General features: G+C 49.4%; 1 protein-coding gene across 2 annotated transcripts in view; it reads left to right on the top strand.

Moving 5' to 3' along the window:
- Nucleotides 1-6,243: 6,243 nt before the first annotated feature.
- Nucleotides 6,244-21,556, top strand: part of St3gal4 (ST3 beta-galactoside alpha-2,3-sialyltransferase 4) — a 49,144-nt gene continuing 33,831 nt past the window's right edge. The window contains exon 1 of one of the 2 annotated variants that reach the window (XM_021173144.3): nucleotides 6,244-6,498. Coding sequence is in view for 1 of the 2 variants with exons in the window: in XM_085844514.1 (XP_085700640.1) it covers nucleotides 16,365-16,415 (51 nt within the window). In the remaining variant the exon portion in view is untranslated. Of the gene's footprint in view, nucleotides 6,499-15,999; nucleotides 16,416-21,556 lie in introns of those variants that run through there. The other variant, XM_085844514.1, reaches the window with a different exon arrangement.

The raw sequence follows: 21,556 nt of genomic DNA, 5'->3' as shown, positions 1-21,556 counted from the left end.
TTGTCCTAACCCAGCCTTCTCTGCAATTCAAACACCCCAGCATTGAGGTATATACCCAGCCACCACATGGACTTTTTCTGGTGGTAACCAAAGCAGGTGTGTGTGTGTGTGTGTGTGTGTGTGTGTGTGTGTGTGTGTGTGTGTGTGTGTTACAAGTGTTGGCCAGAGGTGTGTGTGTGTGTGTGTGTTACAAGTGTTGGCCAGATCTGTTCATGGCTGCCACAAAAACTAGTGGTTTCCTGAACAGGAAGCAAAAGCTCTCCTGGGCAGGGTGATGTGCCAGTGCTGAGGGTTTGTGGAGAGAAAGCTGACAGATCTTTTAGAGCTGCATACAGCTTGCAGGGCAGATTGCTGGGTCTCACTTGCTCCTTTTCCAGGTACCAGGGTAAAAAAGTGACCTCTTCTTTGAAAGCAAATGGCACTGAATGTGCCCCGGATCCTGGGGAGGTGGGGCAGGAGGCACTGTGGGTGGGAGATAACACTGCTGAGGTGCCAGATAGGCCTCTGCAGAACACAACCCCTCTACCATATCGCATGCTCCTTGTTCCCCATGCCAACTGTGCTGCCAGTGAGTTCAGGCTTGCACACAGGCTGACTTTTGTGTTACACACTATAATCTCACTGTGTCTGGCTTGGGTGGGGTGGAGTGATGGCTGGATGTACAGTCTACAGGGAAAGAACAGTCTGCTTATTCATGTAGACAGGTTAGCGAGGCCATGGGGTCATAGTTGCAAGGGTAGTAATTAAGCCTGGAAAGGCCAGGTATTCCTCCTCCCTAAGGCATAGACCTGGGCTCTGGATAACCTTCTGCCTCTCCACTCTCATTAACCAATCCTATCTTCCTTTTGGCTTATTCTGCAAGGAGATAGATGCCTCTCTGGGATCGTGACATATACCTTATTTACCTGCTATCACAGAGAGGTCCCTTCCAGGCCTTGCTGCTTAAGTTTTCTTATACGTGGAAGGACCAGCCTCTGCCTAAGGTCTGGCAAGGGTCCCTTCAGAGTCAGCCAGTTTTCTCCACTGTCCTTCAAAGATGAAGACAGCTTTCCCCCTAGGCCCCAGTACCCCATCCCCATTCCGAGCCCCCAATGTCTCATCTCACTGAGATTTCTGCGGCCTGGCTGCAGTCTGATGATAAGATCCTGACAATACTCTTTATGTCTTTGTGGGGTACCCTCACTGACAGACTCTCCTACGTGCCTTGTCTGGGTCTTCACATACTTGGCCTCTTTTGTTTTTGCTCTATCTGTTGGCTTGTTGACCACGAAGGTAAGAACATCTTATCATTCTAGCTTCTCAACACTGGGTTCTGGCTGGCTAACACAGAGTTTTAAGGCAAATCAACACTGGGACCGTTTACATTTGTATCACAAATCACTTCTTGGAGCATTCACTCTCTAGTTTACAGATAAACAGATGCTCGGTGCCTCATTACAGGATAAATGTCAGCCCCAGGAAGCTGAAACTTTTGCCCTAGGGCCTGTGGAACTATGCACACTAAATGTGTAGGACACAGGCATGGAACTGGGCCTGCGTTCCAACCCAGGCAGAGGTAACGCTGCCTCAGTGTTTCCTCTTACTGTCACTGCAGAGCACAGTGTCCTGTCTGTCTCCTGGGACAGAGCTTCCTGAGCAGAGTGCTTTGCGCTCGGCCCTCCCTGAGCAACTGCAAATGCCAGCCCTGCTCTGGCAATGAGATCCTCCCATGCATGCTGGGGCAATGGCAGATATCACCCTTCCCAGATAAACTAGGGACACCTTCATAAATGGCTTTTAGCCTCTAGGGCCTGGCTGGAGATGAGAAGCAAAAGGACACATGGCTGCTGTGGTTCCTTAGCTTTGCTGGGTACTCCAAAGCCCTCTGGGGAGCAAAACTGTCGGCACAAAGCCAAGAGAAAGAATATATTCAAGCTCCATTTTGCATGTCTCTGTTGAATAAAGAGCTCTAAGATGAGAAACAATCACACACAAAAATATTTGAAGATATTTCTCTTGTGATAGTTCCTTATCCAGAACACTTGAATAGTCTTTACCTTGGTGTGCCTGCGATTTTGATTACAGGACACACCAGCCCCAGGCCCAAACTCTGGATGTTCAAGTATCGCAGGGGGTATAACATTATCAATACAAATCCTGTATGCTGTCACCTCTAGATTACTTACAATGGGCAATGTAAATACTTGTCACTCAGCTTTATTAGGCAGTATCAAGAAAAAAGCCTGTACTTAAAATATTTTTCATATATTCCTTTAAAATTTTGTATATACTATAGATGGGTGTCTTTCCTTGCTGTATGTCTGTGGACCATGTATGTGCAGTGACCATGGAGGCCAATAGGGATATCAGCTCCCCTGGAACCGTAGTTACATAGAGTTGTGAGCCACCGTGTGAGTGTCAGGCATTGAACCCGGAGTCCTCAACTGTCCTTCAACAGTGAGTGTTCTTAATTGCTGAGCCATCTTTCTAGCCCAATATATCTATATCTGAATCTATCATTCGATGCTAATACTGTAACACAATAATACTATAACACTATAGATTTCCCTTTTGACAGCCCAAAGGATTGAACCCCCATGGCTGCATGCCTGCTAGGCAAGTCGTCTGCCACTGAGTTACATTCCAGCGTTCTTCCTCGAGAGAGAATTGAGGAGTGAGGAAGAGGGCAGATCTTAAAAATTTATCTTCACTAGTAACTCTTTGCCTCCCCAGTGCTGGGATTACAAATATGTGGAACATGAGTTCCCTGGATTAAAGAACTCTACCAACTGGGCTCTCTCTCCGACTAATGGGTGATGAATGTTCTGTTCCTCCAGTTTATTCCTCTAGTCTGTTTGTCTTTGGGAGGCAAAGTAGTCTGATGGCTCCAGCATAAGACTGCACCATAAACAAGTATACACTGGAGCAACTTCTATTCTGTTCGTAAAATAAGGATGAGAACCATGCTTACTCCAGAGGGGTCTGTGAGGATTTGCTAAGAGGCTGGGGAGATGGCTCAGTGGCTAGGAGTACTGGCTGCCCTTCCAGAGGACCTCCGTTTGATTCCCAGCACCCACATGGCAGCTCACAGTATCTGTAACTCCAGTTCCAGGAGATCACATGCCCTCTTCTGACTTCCACACACAGGCCCCAGGCACTTACATGGTACGCAGACATATGTGCAGGCAAAACATCTATACACATAATTTTTTTAAAAAAAAAGATTTTTAAGCATAGTACTATTACTTAGTAAATTTTAGCTATTTTTCTGCCATGAGAGGGATCTAAAAGGAAAGAATTGGGGACTAGATACTTGTTATAGCCTCTGTATGTTAATATTCTAACACCTCAGGGGACAGTATAAACGCACGGCCCTTGGGAAGTGATTAGATCATGACAGCAGTATCCTCCATGGTATTAAGTGTTATACCACCGTGCCCGGGTGTTTTTGAGACAGTCTCTATAAGATTGGCCTAGTACTCCTGATGATCTTCCTGCCTTGGCCTTCTGAGTACTGGGATTGTAGCCATATTCCACTATACCCAGCTTAGATTTTAAGGGAAAAAAAGCTACAAACTGTGGCTAATCGATTTTGGCTGTAAAGAAAGGCAGGAGCTACATGCTTGGGATTTCTTCCAACCTAAAGGGTTTGGGAGTGCATTTTAGCTTTGGCCTCCCGGCAGGTTTTTCACTCTACAATAGAGCTGTCTCCTGCTATTGAGATCCCTGAGAACAGTTCAACGCCATGGTCCAGCCTTATAAATCTGATAAAAATAGGAGATGAAACACCATCCCGGGGTTGCTATTTTTAAAAGCGCCTGAGATGCTGGATTGGGTTTATTTCTTCCTCAAATGGCATCTTGCTGTCCCTTCCTCCAGGATGTGGACGTGGCACATGTGAGGGACAGAGCCAGATGTCTGGGAGGAGGCATATTTGTCAGGTATCTAGCTGCCTGGCCAGCAGGAGCCTCCTGGACAGGGCTTCCTGGCCCAGATGCACCTGCCTCCTCCCACATCCTTTCCTCCTGTCTCCTCCCTCTGTTTGAGGTTCCAGTGGTTGTCCCAGGAGTCAGGTGTTTTCCACATCTACCTAGGAGAACAGGACAGGTAAAAGAGGAGGCCAAAGGATGGGGATGGAAGTGGTTTGCTTGCCAGCTGAGTATGACTTACTGCTGTTATTCTGAAGGTTGTCTTGGCTCACCTCATCACAGCTAACCTCGGAAAGGAATAGTCCCTTAAGGCCAAAGCCCAGCTTGTTCCATCCCTGACTCATGGTAAGCAACTTGTAGTGTCCTGTCAAGGGGTGCAGTGGGATTGGCAAGAACCTAGAACCCAGAAGTCTAGGATGAAAGAAGGCCTTATGTTAGAATCACTTCCTTCTCTTCCTCAGAAGATACAGGGGATTTTAAGTTGCTGGTTCAGCTTCTGTCTGTACTGTTAAGAAACTGTGTAATCTTGGTTCTCAGAAGGGTGAGGCAGGAGGATCACAAGTTCTAGGTCAGCCTGGGTTACTTAAGTGGGATTTTTTTTTTAAGGGGTGCTGGTGAAGGAAGAAGAAAGTGCAAGAGAAAGTGGATGATGGGGACTAGGATAGGCTTGAAGCTGTGCTTCTGTGGGTTCTGAGTGCATGTTATATGTTTAAAAAGGCATTTGTCTGCATGTTTATTGACTACATATATATCATATGGTGATTTCAGGACAAGTTCCTCTCCATTGTCCCATTCAATACTAATAATGCTCTTTGAATAAGCTCAGTTATTTCCACTGATCTTTTTTTTTCCCATTAAGAAAATGAAAGCTATTTAGTGGCAGAAGCAGGATTAGAACTCAAGTCTCTAGGCTCAAAAGAAAAAAAAAGCTGATTCTTAAGCTCAATTTTATGGTAGAAGGGTTTTCCCTTTAGCAAGACGTGTGAACTTGTCTTTGTACCTTGTTTGGTAAAGACTTATCCAGGTTTGGAGGCTGGCAACTGTTTCTCCAATCAACTTGCCAGACATATCTCAGTTGTTCTTTCTCCTGGAGCAGTTTTTCTTTTGCCTTCTTCTTTTTCCCTTGCCAAACACAGAGACATAAGTCATTGTATTGTCTATTCCCAGCTTAGCTCCAGACCAGGACATGAAATGTAATAAATATTTGTTGAGTGACTAGGTGACTGACAGGCCAAAGGTACCATTCAAATAAAACTAGGTTTTGGTGAGCTGCCAAAGAGCTTCCACCTATGCAAGGTATAACTCAGATGGAAACAGCCCCTAATGGAAGAAGCTGGAGGCTACCTCTTTGTTTTGTTGTGAATTGGAGAGTCCCAACACATGAGACCTCCAGCTTCCCCTGACGATGACTTTAAACTCCGTTAAAACCCTGGGCATTTACTGTCAGTTATTCACATCTTACTTACACTTAGTCACATCCTGTGCCGCCTGTTTCTTGATGGGAGTCCAGCACAATACCGGCCACCCCTTCTCTGCAACTAGATAGTAAGCTTCCGGGGGAAGGGGACTGGATCTAATACTTTACTTGTAGCCCCAGGGTGCTCAAGCTAGGAACTGGGTAACACTGTGCTGACAGTCCTGCAGGGTGGTTTCTGCACTGTTTGCAGTCCAGGCAATTCTAGAGCCCACGGCATCAGGGTTAAAGGCTTGAAGGGGTTTCCCCTGGAGACAGGATGCCTGGCGCCTTCAGCAAGAACGGAAACTGAGAAGTTATCCAAGGCTAAGAGAGGGTATGCAAAGGAGGAAGAGCTGAGGGAGCAGTTTAGGGCGCATAGGCCGGCCTGGGGCAGAGAAAAGGCTCGTCAATTTAGGTCACCTGACTGCCATGAGGGCATGGGAGGATATTGGAAGGATGGACTTCCATTTCTGTTCTAGAGTTTCTGTAGAGAGAAAAGGATACTTTTTTTTTGTTTGTTTTAACCGCGCGGGGACAGCAAAGAAGCCTTTCTTAGTTATTGTTTCCAGGAGAGCGTGGGATCAGTGCTAGAGGCAACGTTGGGCATACTCATCTTGGAGCCATTCACAGGCAGCGCTTGCCCTGGGTTTGCCCTCACCCGATCCAGCCTCCCGCACCCCGGCCGTCTTTCTCCAGGCCAGGGAGGCCTCCACGCCAACCCCAGTCTCCCTGCGGCCTCACGCCCTCGCCCTCCCTCCTTAGCTCCCTCCTTTCTCTGCGTCCTCCCTCCTTCGGCGCGCCCTCCCTCCTCGATGCCCTCCCTCCCTCCTTAGCTCCCTCCTTTCTCCGCGCCCTCCCTCCCTCGATGCGCCCTCCCTCCAGCGCGGCGTTCGCGGCTGTCGGCTTCCCGACCGTGTGCGCAAGCGTGTCCGGCCCCTTCCCCGCCCCCCGCCCAAGCCCTGGCCCCCGCCTCCCCTTCAGGCGGACTTGCCCGCTCCCAGGCCGGCCCCGCTCCCGGGACAGGGACCGGGCCGAGCGGAGCCACTGCGCCAGTGCTGCCCCGCCAGTCGGGGCGCCTAACGGATCGGAGCTGCGCGCGGATTTACCTCGCCCCGCCCCGCTCCACCCGCGAGGGTGAGTACGCGGCAGCCGGGCTCTGGGGCCCCGCGGCGGAGGGCGGGGAGTGACGGGGCTGCGAGGCTGCAGCCTCCCGCCACGGCTCGGAGAGGTGGTCGGGGCCCCGCACGTGGACGCCACGCTGCACGGGGTTGGTGTAGGGTGGCCACAGCCCTGGGGAGCTGGGTCCCTTTGCTTGGACTAGATTTTCGCGGGAAGCCTGACTTGTCTCGCTCTATAGGAGTGAGTGAGCAGGACAATCCTCCGGAAAGTTTCTAACCCCTAACCCTGTCGCTCTTGCGTCCAGGCTGAATGGGTGACTGTCACCTCTAGCATCCTCCGAAGTCCAGGACGTGTGGGCTGGCTTTGCTAGAGGTGACAAGTTTTGCAGGGTCTGCCCGTGTTCTGGAGTTGCAAGGTCGCTGAGGCAAAGCCCAAAGATTTGGTGGGCTTGCCAAATCGCAGGGTGGCTGTGTCCAAGAGATTAGGGGGTCTTTGGGCCAACTGTGCTTCAAAGTTGTCTGGGTGATGAGCAGTGAGAAGGCCTAGGATAGGACTGAGAGTTAACCTAGAGCTGGGGCAGAACCCTTGTCCATGTCTGTTCTAGGTGCCTCTCTGAGACCCTTGCTGGCTGGGACCTGTGGGCAACCCCGAGATGCCAACGTGTCTTGTACCACTGCCATTCCCCCCAGACCGAGGATTAGACTTTCTGGTTTATGAGTCTGATCTACTCTGTTCTCTGTCCTCTAGGCTAGATCCCCGCCCCCATCCCCGCCCCCACCCCCACCCCCTACCCCCGCCAGGCTTAGAAGGCTAGTCTGGGTTTGAACAGTACCACAGTGATGGTTGTCTCTCACAAGGGGCACACACCAATACCACAGGGCAGGGTCAGTGCTACAGATCCCACTTGGCCCCTCCAGGCCTCTCTACCCAGGGGGTTGTAAACGAATTGATACGTGTAAGTATCCTGTAAGTATCGGAGGTACAGAGGGAGAGTTGTGAGTTTGCTAATGAAGCTCCATCCATAACCTTACTTTCCCAGGCACCCCTAGAGTGCTACCTAGGAGGTGCCAATCACTTAGGGCCTCAGAAATAATTGGACATGTTTTGTTCTGTTGGGAGTTGGTTTGCAAACATCCTTTGAGAAAACTGACACCGCTCAGCTTCCTCAAACTTTTTTTTCCTGCCTCTGCCCTACTCTGAGCATCCCTTACGGCCTGTCCTGTTGCATAGGGGAAGGCATCTTTGGCTGCTTACTGAACCCTGGGCCTTACCTCCCACTCATTTCACCCTCCTCAACACCTCCGATCCCCCAGCCCCACTACAGCAAGCCAGGAGTTGGGCCAGTCCCCAAAGATTTCAAGGTGATGATGGAGATAAAGAGAGGGATGCAGGCAGAAGTCAAAAAAGTAAATTAGGGACTGGGGGTGTGGTTCAGTGACAGACGGAGCTGCCTACAGTCCCAGTACTGGTTGGGGGGGGGGGGCGACGACGACACAAGGAAAGCAGTTGGTAAACTGTTTACCCGTCATAAACTCTTTAAACTTGCTCTCTTAACATTGCCTAAACATATTGTGGTGGTACCTATCTATAATCTCAGCACTCTGGAAATGTTATGCCAGCATTTTGATTGTGGCTCATCCAGGTCATCTTCTGGTCTATATGGAGTTTGAGGCTAACCTGAGCTACATGAGACCCTGTCTTAATAAGCCCCTTCTGGAGTTATTCTCCAAGGTTATTCTGGGATTATATCTCTCCAAGATAGAGCACTGCCTTGCTATCTAAGATGGTTAAGAGCACTGAGTGGTTTTACAGGGGACCCAGGCTCAATTCCCAAGTACCCATATAGCGACTAATTCCAGTTCCAGGGGATCCGACACCCTCTTCTGGCTGCCACAGGCTCATGTGGTGCACATAAGTACAAGACACACAGGCAAGACACTGATGATACACCTTTTCCTTTAGAGTTGCCTGCTTAGGCTTTAAACAGAAGGGACTATTTAGCTTAAGAGTGGGTTGCTGCTCAAAGAGAGGAAGCCCCCATTCCACTAGGACTGGAGGCTCAGGGTGAGGAAGCCCCCCAGTGCCTTCTAGGCTCTCTTCTGTTCCCTCTCTTGCTCCCTTCCCTGAACCAGTGACTCACCCACAAAAGCGCCTTGGCCCCTCTACCCTGTCAGCTGTTTTAGTGTCATAGGATTTTGTTTTCTGGGTAAAACTAAGAACCAGTCCCTTTCTGGAATCATCAGAAATCCTGGGAAGGACCTCCTTTCTTCCCTGGGTCTGGAGGAACAGAGGTCAGTCCCGCTTCTTAGCTCCATCTTGAGGCCTGGCCAGTCTGCAGTTACTCCACTGGACTGGCATCTGCCCTGGCTCTGCAGGCTACCCCAGGCCTCTGTTCTCTCCTCTGAGTACCTGCCCCAAGGCTGCCCAAGGAAGTAAGAACCCCTGCTGTCATGGTTCAAGGTTCACACCATGTTGGAGGGAGGACACCACTACAGATAATACAAGACAATTATATTCATTGTATTAATACAGCATTTGAGAACTGTCAGGTTCAAGGCCACAGGTATAGAGAGGGAGCATGGGGCCCTAAGAAGGTCTGGAGGCTGAACCTAGAGATTTTGAACAAGGCGGAGCTGCAGCCATTAGGAGATAGATTTGGACATCAGAAGGCAGGGCAAGCGAGGTTCACACTACCTGCTTCACTACCCAGTATTGTTACCAATTCAGCCACTTCCCTGCTATGAACTGGTGCTGCTCAGCCTAGCTCCTGTTTCTATTTCCTCTAGCCCTTAGGATCCCCCTTCTTCCTAAAGATCCTTGCCTCTGACCCCAAGATTTTAGTTTCCACAAGGAAATGGCTAGTACATGGCTGTAGTCATTAGCCTACACCTCTTTTTGTTAGCTTTATTCAGAGAAGCTCCAACTCATGTCTGTGTGTTCAGCCCCCCCATCCCCACCCTCACCCCCCCAGGAGATGAACAGTGTTCCTCAACACTCCCATACCTCTCCAGTCCTGAGGTATGTCTGAATAATGCAGGTGGAGGTAGTGGTCAGATGGCCCCGAGGAGTATGAAAGTCTCAGTCAGAGCCTGGTCTGAAATCCACCCAAGGGTTATGTTGGGCTGTGGCTTCCACAAGTGCAGCTCTTCCTACCTGATCCCCAGAGCTGCCATGCAGAAGGCAGAGGTGACTGTCTCCATTGTGAAGCCCTGGGATCTGCTGTAGGTGGGTCAGGGAGGAGGAGGAAGCAGCTCAGCACGGGTCTGAATGGATGCTCAGTGAATGTGAGGAAGCCCAAGAGCGGTTGAAGCGTGAGGATATCCTTTCCTGCTGGGCCCGAACACACAACATTTCTGCTTTGGACCCAACTCTTCCCCCAGGTGTGGGTGCTACAGCTGCTATAGTGATGCCACTTGTCCCCACAGTCTACCCTCTGTCCTATACCACTGAAGCACACTCTTAGAATAAAGAAGGGGCGTAGGGCTGGGAATGGTGGTTCATCTATGTAATCCTAGCATTTCTGAGGTAGAGGCAGGAGGACCAGGAGTTCAAAGGCTGTAGGCCAGCCTGGATTACATGAGGGGTTTTTCTTTGTTTTGTTTTTTTGACTCAATTTATTAGGGCTAGCAAGATGCTTCGGTGAGTAAAGCACTTGCTACGTAAGCTTGAGGGCTAGCTGGGCAATCAATGGTGGCACACACCTTTAATCCCAGCACTTGGGAGGCAGAGGCAGGTGGATTTCTGAGTTCAAGGCCAGCCTGGTCTACAGAGTGAGTTCCAGGGCAGTTAGGACTACACAGAGAAACCCTGTCTCGAAAAACTAAAAAAAAAAAAAAAAAAAAAAAAAAGGTTGAGGGCCAGAGGGAGACTTGTGGGAGGCCAGACTGCATAGCCTCTGTAATCCCAGGGCTTTTATAGTGAGGTGGGAGATGGAGACTAGAGAATCACTGGGGGCTTGAGGACCAGCTGTCTTGGCATATGCTGTGTGATCAACAAAGAGTTCTTGTTTCAAACAAGGTAAAAGGCTGAGATAGTCCTGTGATCTGCACATATACACTGTGGTATGTGTCCACAGCCACGTGTGAGAACACACACTATTTAACGGGAAACTGAGAGAGGGCAGGCTGGAGAGCATCGTGGTACACTTCCTGTTACCTCTTGCAAGCCTCTTTGTAAATGAAGCCCATTTGTAAATGAAATAGACCGGGGAAGATAACAATTACTCTACCAAGGTCACACACCCGCTCACAAAACTGTGGGGCTGAGTGTGTTTCCCAAGCCTGCACTTTTCAGCCCTGTTTTCTCCACTTCTGAGCTGGAGCTTGTCCTAACCAGTCCCATCAGATATGGGAAGACGTCAGGGTCACGGTTACTTAGTATCAAAGGGGGACTACAAATCCAGGCCTCTCTATGCTGCCAGAACCTATGTCTAGTTGGGCTTCTCCCTTCTGTGGGGCGGGCCAGGGCTCCCCTCCCTCCCTCTCTCAGTCCCAGCGGGCCCCTCCCAACCCTGCGCCTCTCCTCTTTCCCGCCGGTAATTACTTCCATCTGCCCCGCCTGCCTGCTCCCCTTTTCCTTGGAAATGCAGCCGGCTCCCACAAGGCTGAAAAGACTTTCTTGGGCAACCGCTGAGACACGTGGGGAAGGGGAGGGGCTCTACTGCTGTCTGAACCTGGGCACCCACCCAGTGTCTGAGTTTAGATAGGGTTACCTCTGCTGTCTGATGCTCCATGATGCCCGGTCTGGGCTGACTCAGTGCCAGAGGGGCTCATCAAAGATCCCATCTTGACCTTTTGAGGTCATCGCGCCGGCCCGGCCCAGGAGGGGGCATGCTGGGCTGGGCATGTGCTGGTGTTGAGGATTTGTGGAATAATTGGTGACATAGACTGGAACGGTCCTGGAGCTCTGGGAATGGGAAAATTCAGCTACAGTTACTTTGATCCCAAGCGATTGTCACAGAACCAGAGGGTGGAGATGCACATTTTTACCTTGCTGAAAAGTAAAATGCACACATGGAAGTGGTCTGTTCATCTCCTTGTCGAAGACTGCACCAGCTGGGTAGGGAGAGGCAGCAGCTAGGGCTTCTTCAGATGGCTACCTGCAAGTTTTAGAAGCAGGCTGTGTGATGGCCATTGAAGGTCATTGAGACACATATGTGACCTTGACAGAAACGGGGATAGTGCAACGGAGAGAAACGGGGACAGTGCCAGGCAGGCATGTTCATAGTGTGGAGTGGATCTGAACACTTGTTAGGCGTCTTCCTCCTGGAAGGTTTAGGACTTCAAGCTCTAGGGTCTCATCTGCCTTGCTCACTGTGTAGCCCTAGCTGTCTTAGAGCTCACTATATAGATCAGGCTGGCCTAGAACTCAGATCTGCTTGCCTCTGCCTCCCAAGTGCTGGGACTAAATGCACCCTCTGCTGCCCTTGGCTCTCACTGATATTTTCTTATGGCCTGAAATGATGACTAGCAAGTAATTATTGATAAACATTTCTTTGAGGAGTTAATAGAAAAATGTACTTTAGGCTTTCTAGCTTTGTTTTTACATTGCCCACCCCCATCTTGTGAAGGTCCTTGGATAACGGGGAAGGTCCTGTATTCAGATACAGGGAGGCAGGAGTCCCCCAAGGAGAACATGCCCCGTTCGCCACTCTTAAGTCCAGGTAGTCGCCCCTTTTTAGTAGCTTTCAGATCCCTGCAAATACTACTCATAGCTGCACTTCCTGCTCCTGTGTCAACTTTTTGTTATTTGCCCAAGAAAGGTGACTTGTGGGGTGAGCACTCCGTTGGGTGGCATCTGCAGACTTGGGGCTCTGTTCTTATTTTCACACACTGGAGTTCCAGCTAAACCCTTCTAAAACTGGGACAGAGGGTTTCTTAGCTGGGGAAAAAAAAAGTTTGTTTGCTTTCTAAATCTCTATTCATCTCCACCAAGTTTCTCCTGTTCCTAGTAGCATGCCACATGGCTTTGTCACCTCTCAGCCTTTGCTCCCCATAGCCTTGCCATATGGCTTGGTTATCTTTGGTAATTACCATTCTGAATTGCCTTTGTCCTTCAGGTCACCCTTAGCCAGTGTTCTAGTAAGGCTTCCCGAGTCCCTCTGCTTTCTCCAGTCTGCACACATCTCACGCCTCCAAGCTTGAGTCCAGAAGGTACCTCTGAGTACTGGCAGAGCCAAAGGCTCCTCTGAGATGCTGTGAAGCCAGGGAATTTGTGTCTCTGGGGACAGGCTGTAAGCCCTTCCTTCCTACCCTCAGCAGTCCTTGTTAGCAATATTTACACCTCCACGAAATTAACACTCCTTAATGAGATAGCACTTCAGATAATATTCAGTGCCTCCAATATAGTACTGTACAAGCTGGCTGGCCTTCTTTTATCCCAAGGGAGACGTCTACCTGCCTTTTGGCCCTGGAGAAGAAGGGCATTGAGCTGTGCAGGACCTGGAGCCACTTCTTTGTCCTCTGTCCAGCCAAGTGAGCTCAGGCAGATCTTGCTTTCGATTGGTTTTGAATTAGAACACCTGCTTGTTTGTTGAGGTACAGATAGTAGTATCTGCCACACTCAAGGGATTACAGTGCAAAGTGAGATAAACATTTCTTTCCCTGGAAGAGACCTCAGAGGAAGGTATTAGTGTCTGCTTGCTGGAGGGTAAGGACTCCATCATTATCATATCCCCTGCCCTAGCACCTGACTGGTACCTCGGAACTGCTCCATAATACTTCCTTTTACAAATGATGGAGAAGACAACAAACAGGTCTCTTTTCTTGTTCAAGGTCAAAGGCAGGGAGGGACTGTGCAGGGCCTAACCTCAAGTGTGCCTCTGATTTTCTCACTCCTGAACCCCCTCCCCGCCACACACACACACACACACACACACACAAATACCCCTTGCCTTTCTTCAGCCCATCCACTTTACATGCTCCCAGTTGTTGAGGCTAATCTCTTCTGGGGCATGGTGGGCCCCTAAGACTTGGTGAGGTAAAATGAAGGGTCTGGAGGTGCCCAGTGTGCTGGACTATTCTGAACTGGCTGTGTTAATTTGAGAGGGCAAGGGCTGAAGGCCTTGCAGAACTTCTTCTGCAAGGAGTGTTGACGGAGTGTGGGGGACTAGCCTTCTAAACATTTTGGTCTCTTCTCTCTAGATTCATTGCTACTTCTTCTGGGCCCCCTTTTGCCCACTTCTCTTTTATCTCTTTCAGCTCTCCAGAGCTCCCAGTCCTCCGAGTCTGGCTCCAGAGGCAGAGACAGAGAGGGAGAGGGGGAGAGGGGGAGAAAGAGTGAGAGAAATCGAGAGAGTACTGGCTAGAGCAGAGAGGTTTCTGCCTAGCCCCCTTCCAGGGAGCATACCTTTTGTTTTGGGGAATGGTGTGTATGTGTGTGTGTAGAACCTGGGATGCACTTGTGTGGATCTGCACTCCTTGCCTAGAGCCTGGCACTATGTTGGCTGCTCCTGGCCTACAGTTGGCTTCTTTGTTGTCTTGGGACCTTGGCTTTGCACTGGGGCTTTGCGCTCTCTTAGAGACCAGCTGGTTCCTTGCTGTGGTCCAACGCAGTGGTGACTGATCCCCGGCCACCCATTCAGCTGCCCAGGGCCCTGGGGCCAGTGTTTGTCCCCTGTCTTCCCAAATGGAGGCGTGTAGGGGCTTCCTGCCCAGAGCTTCAACCCTGCCAAGGCGGAGGGAATGGGGAACAGCTGCCTTGGCTGATTCTGGCTCCGTATGGATTTGGTTTGACAACAAAGCTCCCTCTGTGTGTTCTCAGGCCCCTTATGTAACTAGGGTGGGGGCAGGGGAGGTACAGGAGGAGATGTAGTTGGAGACATCAGGAAGGGGCTTGGGAGAGAGGGGAGCTGGTGAGACCACTGAGGAGAAGGGTGGGTGAGGCGGAAGAGTGGAGGTTTTGACTGCCTCTGCCCATTTCCTGCCTCTAGAGGTAGGTAGGATATGAGTTTCAGGTCTAGCACCCTGTCTCTCCATGTTGTCTTCCTCCCCTTGAGCCCTCCCCACCAGCTAAGAAAGGGCTGTAGGACCAACCTGTTTGGGACTGAGGCCAGGCAGGGTCCTAGAAGTTGGTCTGTGACCCCACCCTTTAACTGAACAGATGTCATAGAACTGGGCAGTGGTGGCCCATGCCTTTAATACCAGCACTCAGGAGGCAGAGGCAGGTGGATCTCAGTGAGTGTGAGGCCATCTTGACCTACAGACCTCCAGTTCGAGGACAGCCAGAGCAACACACAGAAACCATGTCTTGGAAAGCAAACAAGAAAGAATAAAATAAAATAAAGTGATTCATTTTCTTCCCTTGCATTGAGCTTCTGTTCCCTTGTCCTTGTCCAGAACCTTGGGCTCCTTCCTTCTGCAGTGATTAGGAGGCAGCTTTCCCCTGCACCCTGCCAGGACAAGAGGTGTCCAAGATGGCCCACCTTTCTACTCCTCTTAACCTGCAGGTTAGCGCCATCTGTGGCCCTGTCCCCTGCAGCACCCAGTTCTCTTCTCCCTGTCTCAGCAGCTGTCCAAATTGAGAGGGAAGAAAATATCAGGAGCAGACTAACAGGCTCACAAGGTCTGAGAGCTGAGCTGGCTAGAGCCAGGTGTGTCCTGGAGTAGGGGGTGGGGACCAGAGGCTGGGACCTGGTCACTTAATGAACACTAACGAGACCTGAAGAAGATGTGGTGTCTCTTGCCTCTCTTGTCTTACAGGGAGCCTACACCCCCCAAGGGGATTCTGATCTCTGTGCCTCAGTTTCTTAGTTTTTCTGGTACCCGTTGTTTATTCTCTCTCTTTTAAAAAGATTTTACTGCACTTGGAAAAGTGTTGCAAGGGCCATGCATATTGAACTTGTAGGAAAGTATGGTTCTTAAAAGGGTCGGGAGGAGGACTACTGGTCAAGATACCAGTTATCCTGAGTCGGGGTTCATGGTCTAATAGATAGGGATTTGGGTATGTATCTTTACCCATGGCTGTGTTGGAGTTCATGTGGAGTTTCTACCCAGAGGTACTCCATAGGACGATACCCGAGTCTGCTGCTCCACGGGTATAGCCCAGACATGCTGAACGAACTTGGACTCTTGTCCTCAGTTCCCAAGCACTGACTGGCTAGGGTCTTAGGCTTTTACTGCCTCCTTCCAGGCCTGGGTGCTGGGATGATCCTGGGAATGCTGAAGTCTCAGGCTCTGTATGAGCACGGTGGGTAAGCTTGTAGGGAGAGGCTAGGAGGCAAATGGGGAGGACCTAGCAGACCTAGGGCTTTCTAGGTTTGGTGCTCAGTGAGCTGAGAGGTCAGTTCCTCATATAGATTAGGCACAGCCGGGCGTGGTGGCGCACGCCTTTAACCCCAGCACTCGGGAGGCAGAGGCAGGCAGATTTCTGAGTTCAAGGCCAGCCTGCTCTACAAAGTGAGTTCCAGGACAGCCAGGGATACACAGAGAAACTCTGTCTCGAAAAACCAAAAAAAAAAAAAAAAAATAGATTAGGCACAGATACGGGGCTGAGCAATCCTGGAGGATGGTATGGTGAGTGCAGGCTGTGAGTGTCACGCCACTCCATTGGACTATAGGCATAGACTTCTGCCCTGTATCTAACTTCTGTTTCTGTTCCTGTGGCCAGCTCTTTGGTAGCCCCCTTCCCACTGCTTTTGAAGATGACAGCAGGTAATCTTTCCTCTTAGAAGCTGGTTTTGGAAGGCCAGAAGCCACAGGATCAGGGATTCCCTTTATCCAACTTTCAGAGGTCCCCAGAGAGCAGATGATGTAGCCACTCCCTGCTCCTCGAAGCTCCAGGCTCTCTGGCATATAGCTCCAGGGACCTTCAACCAAACAAATAAACAGCAGGAGCCAGAGCTGAAATTGACGAAGCCAGAGAGCAAATACAGCAACCAAGGAATGGAGGAAGAGAGTGCACTGGCCTCCGGGGCCCAGCAGACCTCAGAAACTGTACGTGGCTGTGGAGTGAGTAGGGCAGGGGACGGAATGGGAGCAGTGTTTGTGAGCACTTGTGTGTATGTAGGAGGCCACTGTGCTGCTGTGTGCGTTCTTAGTAATGGCCAGTATGCACTGAGAGGTATGTGCAAGTTATGGCTGTGGAAGGCTTAAGTGTAGGTGTTAACGGAGCAAAGCGAGTTTGACTAAGGGAGGGGCCACCCACGTCCCTTCGTTCTATGATATAATGCAACTGTAGGTGCTCAGATAGTAATTTCTACCCTCCCCTCAAGGGGTTACATGGGCAGGAGATGGCCCCCAGTAGGCTCTGAAAACCTGAACACAAGCCAGCCTGTTGACCCAGAGGGTCTGTGGCTCAGGGACTTTAAAGCCTGGTCTTTTTTGCAGCACACAAAACACCAGCCTCTCCCCTCTCCTCCCTTCCTCTTCCCTTCCCCTCCCCTTGCTATCTGTGTGTGTGTGTGTGTGTGTGTGTGTGTGTGCGCGCGCGCGCGCACGCGCCCACATGTCTGGTGTCTGACTAGCTCCTCTATCTCTTACTGCTGCGGACTGCCCAAACAGTGCCTCTTTCTAACCTCTCCCTAGTCTGGAGACAGGCTGATATAGTAAGGGGAGGCCTGGCCTTGCCTTCCTCCCTCTTCACATCTGTCAGTCCAGGAAGCCCTTTGCTCCCACACCACCACCCTACACTTCTACAGCCCAGACTTTCATACCTGCTTATACCTTTAATCATGGGCTCCTCAGAGGAATACAGAAAGAGTCTCCCTATGAATACCTAGAGACTTCCTTGCCACTGTGGGCCATTGGTCCACTTAGAGCTGACCAGATGTTGTGGGGCAGCGAGGAGGGAGTACAGATCTGCAGAAATGACTGGGATTTGGGGAGGGGCTTCTGACATCAAAAGCTACTCCCAGGGACTAGCAAATAACGGCTGACAGCCAGCAGCAGGTGTGGAGCTCGGGGAGGACCTTTGGACTACACATTTCCTTACCTTGTCCCTGCTTAGAGAATTAGGGAACATAGATAATTTCCAGTTTACAAAGCTTTGATTTAAGGTAAAAGAAAAAGTTATAATGACATTTGAAGACTTAGAATGATTTAAAAAAAAACTTTTCTAATATATAAAGGTAATACACACTGAATAGAAACTGTATTTAGGGTTTTGAGTTTTGCCCTTTACCAGGCCAGTAATGCAGGATGACTGTCTTGTGATGCTGGCATGGGGCAGGCACCGGAACCCTTTCCAACCACAAAGTCGCAGAGTGAACGTTGATGCCCCCCCCCCCCAGTAGACTGGGTTGTCAAGATAGGGTGCTTAGCATATAGATCATGGATATTAAGTGCATTTTAGAGCTGCAGTATTTTCAGCTCATGAGGCTTTTTTAAGGATATAAAGAAGTCCATTGTAGGCCAGAGTGCCTCTGTCTGAGCAAAAGAGGGCCATTCTCTACAGAAGGAACACTATTCTGGAAGAGGCTGCTTAGAGGGTGATACTGTCTGGAGGGCTGGTGCCTGTACCACCTAGGCTAAGAGGGTCTGCCTAAGGTCTAGCTGGCTGGCTGCATCAGGTGGAACCAGCCCAGAGCCTGGGCACTGACTGTCATCACTTGTCAGAGATACTGCTCTTGGAGAGAGAGGAAAGAGTAGGTGACCTTCCTCCCTCGAGTACCTATGGATTGTCCAGATTTGGCTGTGTTCTCAGGTGTGGGTGTGAATGTGGTCCTGGGGTTGTGATCTTGGGCAGGAGACAACAGACACTCACCATCCATAAACACAAATGCAAAAGCAGGAGCTCCCGAGATGGACTAAACATTATGTGAAGTTCCTCAGGGCTGCACAGTTGCTCCAGGAATCTTTTAAAATGTCACCCAGTCGTGTCACTCCTTTACCAATACCCCGCTGTGACTTTTTATGACATCTAAGCAACCCCACATTCCTCGGGTGGCCTGTGCAGGGTCTGAGATCTCCTGGTACCCATGGCATCCTTGATACCAACCACATTTGGCTATCTCTGACCATCTTTACATCTGACAAATTTGGGTGTTCATCTTTTTCTCAGTCCATAACCCCCTGTCTTGGTCCTGTGTAGCTCTCAGGTTAAAACCAGATTCTTTGAGAGAGGGCCCTGACTAGACTGCAGAGGACCCACCAGTTACTCTCTGCACCACTGCTCTGGGTCAGTGGCTTTACAGTATGAGGTACCGTTACATGGCCTTCATTATTTCTCTATGTGCCATATGTCTGTCTCTACTTAAGTATAAACTCTTCTTACGTGGGCCTGCTCTTGGTGGTACCTAAGACAGTTCTGTGGCTGTGGTACAAATTGGCTTTTTGTTTCTGCTCTGTGCCCAACCTTTTTGTTTGTTTGTTTGTTTGTTGAGACAGGGTTTTCTCTGTGGCTCTGGCTGTCCTGGGACTCACTCTATAGACCATGCTGGTTTTTTATTTTTTTTTTAAGATTTATTTATTTATTATATGTAAGTACACTGTAGCTGTCCTCAGATACTCCAGAAGAGGGCATCAGATTTCGTTATGGATGGTTGTGAGCCACCATGTGGTTGCTGGGATTTGAACTCAGGACCTTTGGAAGAGCAGTCAGCGCTCTTAACCACTGAGCTATCTCGCCAGCCCCCATGCTGTTTTTTTTGTTTTTTTTTTTTTTTTTTTAAACTCAGATATCCTCCTGCCTCTGCCTCCAAGTGCTGGGATTAAAGGTGCCACTACCACTTGGGCCCTTGTATTTTTGAAGCCTAGGGGAATTGCGCTAAGACAGAAGTTGTCCTAGACCTGCTCCTTTGAGAAGTAGGTAAGGTAGGTATTGCTCATGGCTCTCCTGATGCCTTGTGGGACTACTCAGTAGGTGACTTCACTTCGGGATTCTGGCCAGCAACCTTAGAATCAGTTATGAGATCTGGTCACCAGGTGCAAGATCAGTTCCTCTGAAACCACTGTTTAAAGTGAGAGCAAGAGGAAGTGATGCACAGAATTATAAACACATATAGGTTGGCCCTACCAGCTGTCCCAGGGGAGCTCTGGTGAACTCCTGGCCTGTTGTACTCCCAGGTCTTTGCAGAAGACATGGCTGTCATGTGTGGTGATGCTAACCTATGCAGAGCTGCTGTGTGCATTAGAAATACCTCTCCGGCCGGGCGTGGTGGCACACGCCTTTAATCCCAGCACTCGGGAGGCAGAGGCAGGTGGATTTCTGAGTTCGAGGCCAGCCTGCTCTACAAAGTGAGTTCCAGGACAGCCAGACTACACAGAGAAGCCTTGTGTCGAAAAACCAAAAAAAAAAAAAAAAAAAAAGAAAAGAAAAGAAAAGAAAAAAAAGAGAGTTCAAGGCTATCCTCAGAGTGAGCTAGAGGCTAACCTGTGCTATATGAGGCCTGCCTCAAATATACACAGGCAGATAGATGGACAGACAGTTGAACACACACACACTACACATCTTACATACAAGTTTCAAGTAGATATAGTGACTCATACCTGTAGTTCTAGCACTCCAGAGGCCGGGGCAGGAGGATTGTGAGTTTGAGGACACCCTAGACGACACAATAAGATCTTGCCTTCACTTAAAAAATAAATCTAAAAGACATATCCCCCCAAATGAAAAATGTCTCTTCCATTCTAAACTCTGCTCCCCTTTCAAGGCAATCACCTTCACTTATTTCTGCATCCTTCTGATTCAATTATTTATATGCATATGTATGTATGTATGCACGTAATCTTTCTCTAAAAGTGAATCTGGAGATGCACAAAACACTTCTACCTGGTTCTAGGAATTCAATATTAGACTTTAGGGATCACCTGATGGTAGAACACGTAGATTTAGATTCTCTTTTAGCTGCGTAATGTTTCCCAAGCTCTTTCATTATAGCATTTAGACAAGTCTGTGTGGCTAGATATTTACATTTTTTTTCCCCTTTTTGCTGATATACAAAGAGCCAGGAGCGCAGTGCCGTGACAAGTACCTATAGTTCCAGCCACAGAAAGAGTGAAGAAAAGGGGTGGTTATGCTTAGGAATTTGATGCCAGCATGGGCAGTAGGGTGAGACCTGTCTACAAAAACAATGATAAAATATACATAGAGGTGCTCTATTAAGGACCTTGATAGACAGGTCTCTGTGCAAACACAAGGCTTCTCTGCAGAGTAAACTCCTGGCCGTGGATTCCGGGGAACAAGGATGTTGATAAATATTGCCCAATCTTTACCCACAAGGCTGACTTGGTTTTCAGTTCCACTTACGGGGCCCCATTTCCCTTATTTCCCTCCATCATGTATACCATAGATGTCTGTGAAGATCAGTGAAAAAAACGGTGCCCCAGCCACACTGGGGTTTGGAGTTTTCACTCCTGTGCTGGGGCTGTAACTCAGGCCCTGGCATCTGCTAGACGAGGGTTCTACCCAGGCTGGGATTTTTGCATGTAGGTGAATATCTTCTCATATGAGGCATTTATATTCTTCACAGTAAGCTGTATGTTCATGCCATTGTTCTACTTTGATTTTTTTTTCCCCTTGAGGTATGGTCTCATTTAGCTCAGGCTAGCCTCAAGATCACAATGGAGTCAAGAATCAGTTGCCTTGGACTTCTGATCTGAGATGACAGACATGAACCATCACACCTGGCTTATACAGTGCTGAGGGTTGAACCTGGGTCTTGTTTGTGCCAGGCAAACATTCTTCCCACCAACCCACGTCTCCAGCCCACCAACTTAAAAACATAAGAGACTAGCGTGAACCAACCAAATCACGAAGTTAGTAAACGTGAGCACTTCCCCATGCTCTGTCAGACTTCCTTTTCCCTTTAAGAGAGAAAAGGTGAAGGATTGAGTGGTGTCTTCCTTACCTAGCATAGAGGAGGACCCAGGATTGACCCACAATACTACCCAAGAGGAAAGAAATGTAAAGGTGACGCAAAAGTGGGAGACCCCAGGGGTGCAAGTCTGTCCTTGTCTATAAGAGCTCCCATCTAAGATGGAGGAGGAGGAAGAAAGGGGGTGGGGAGAGGATGCGAGTCAAACTGCTCATTAGGTATAATCTCAGCACAGGGAAGGAGGAAGAAAGACTGAAAGGTAAGAAGGCAAGGGAAAGAGGCACATTCATGTATAAAACTAAAGAATTGCATCTATAGTCA

This window comes from Mus caroli, unplaced genomic scaffold (assembly GCF_978045245.1).
Source record: "Mus caroli unplaced genomic scaffold, Mus_caroli_1 scaffold_11, whole genome shotgun sequence".
NCBI lineage: Eukaryota > Metazoa > Chordata > Mammalia > Rodentia > Muridae > Mus > Mus caroli.
The sequence above is the reverse complement of the archived record's forward strand: the minus strand, read 5'-3'. Positions and strand labels throughout refer to the sequence as shown.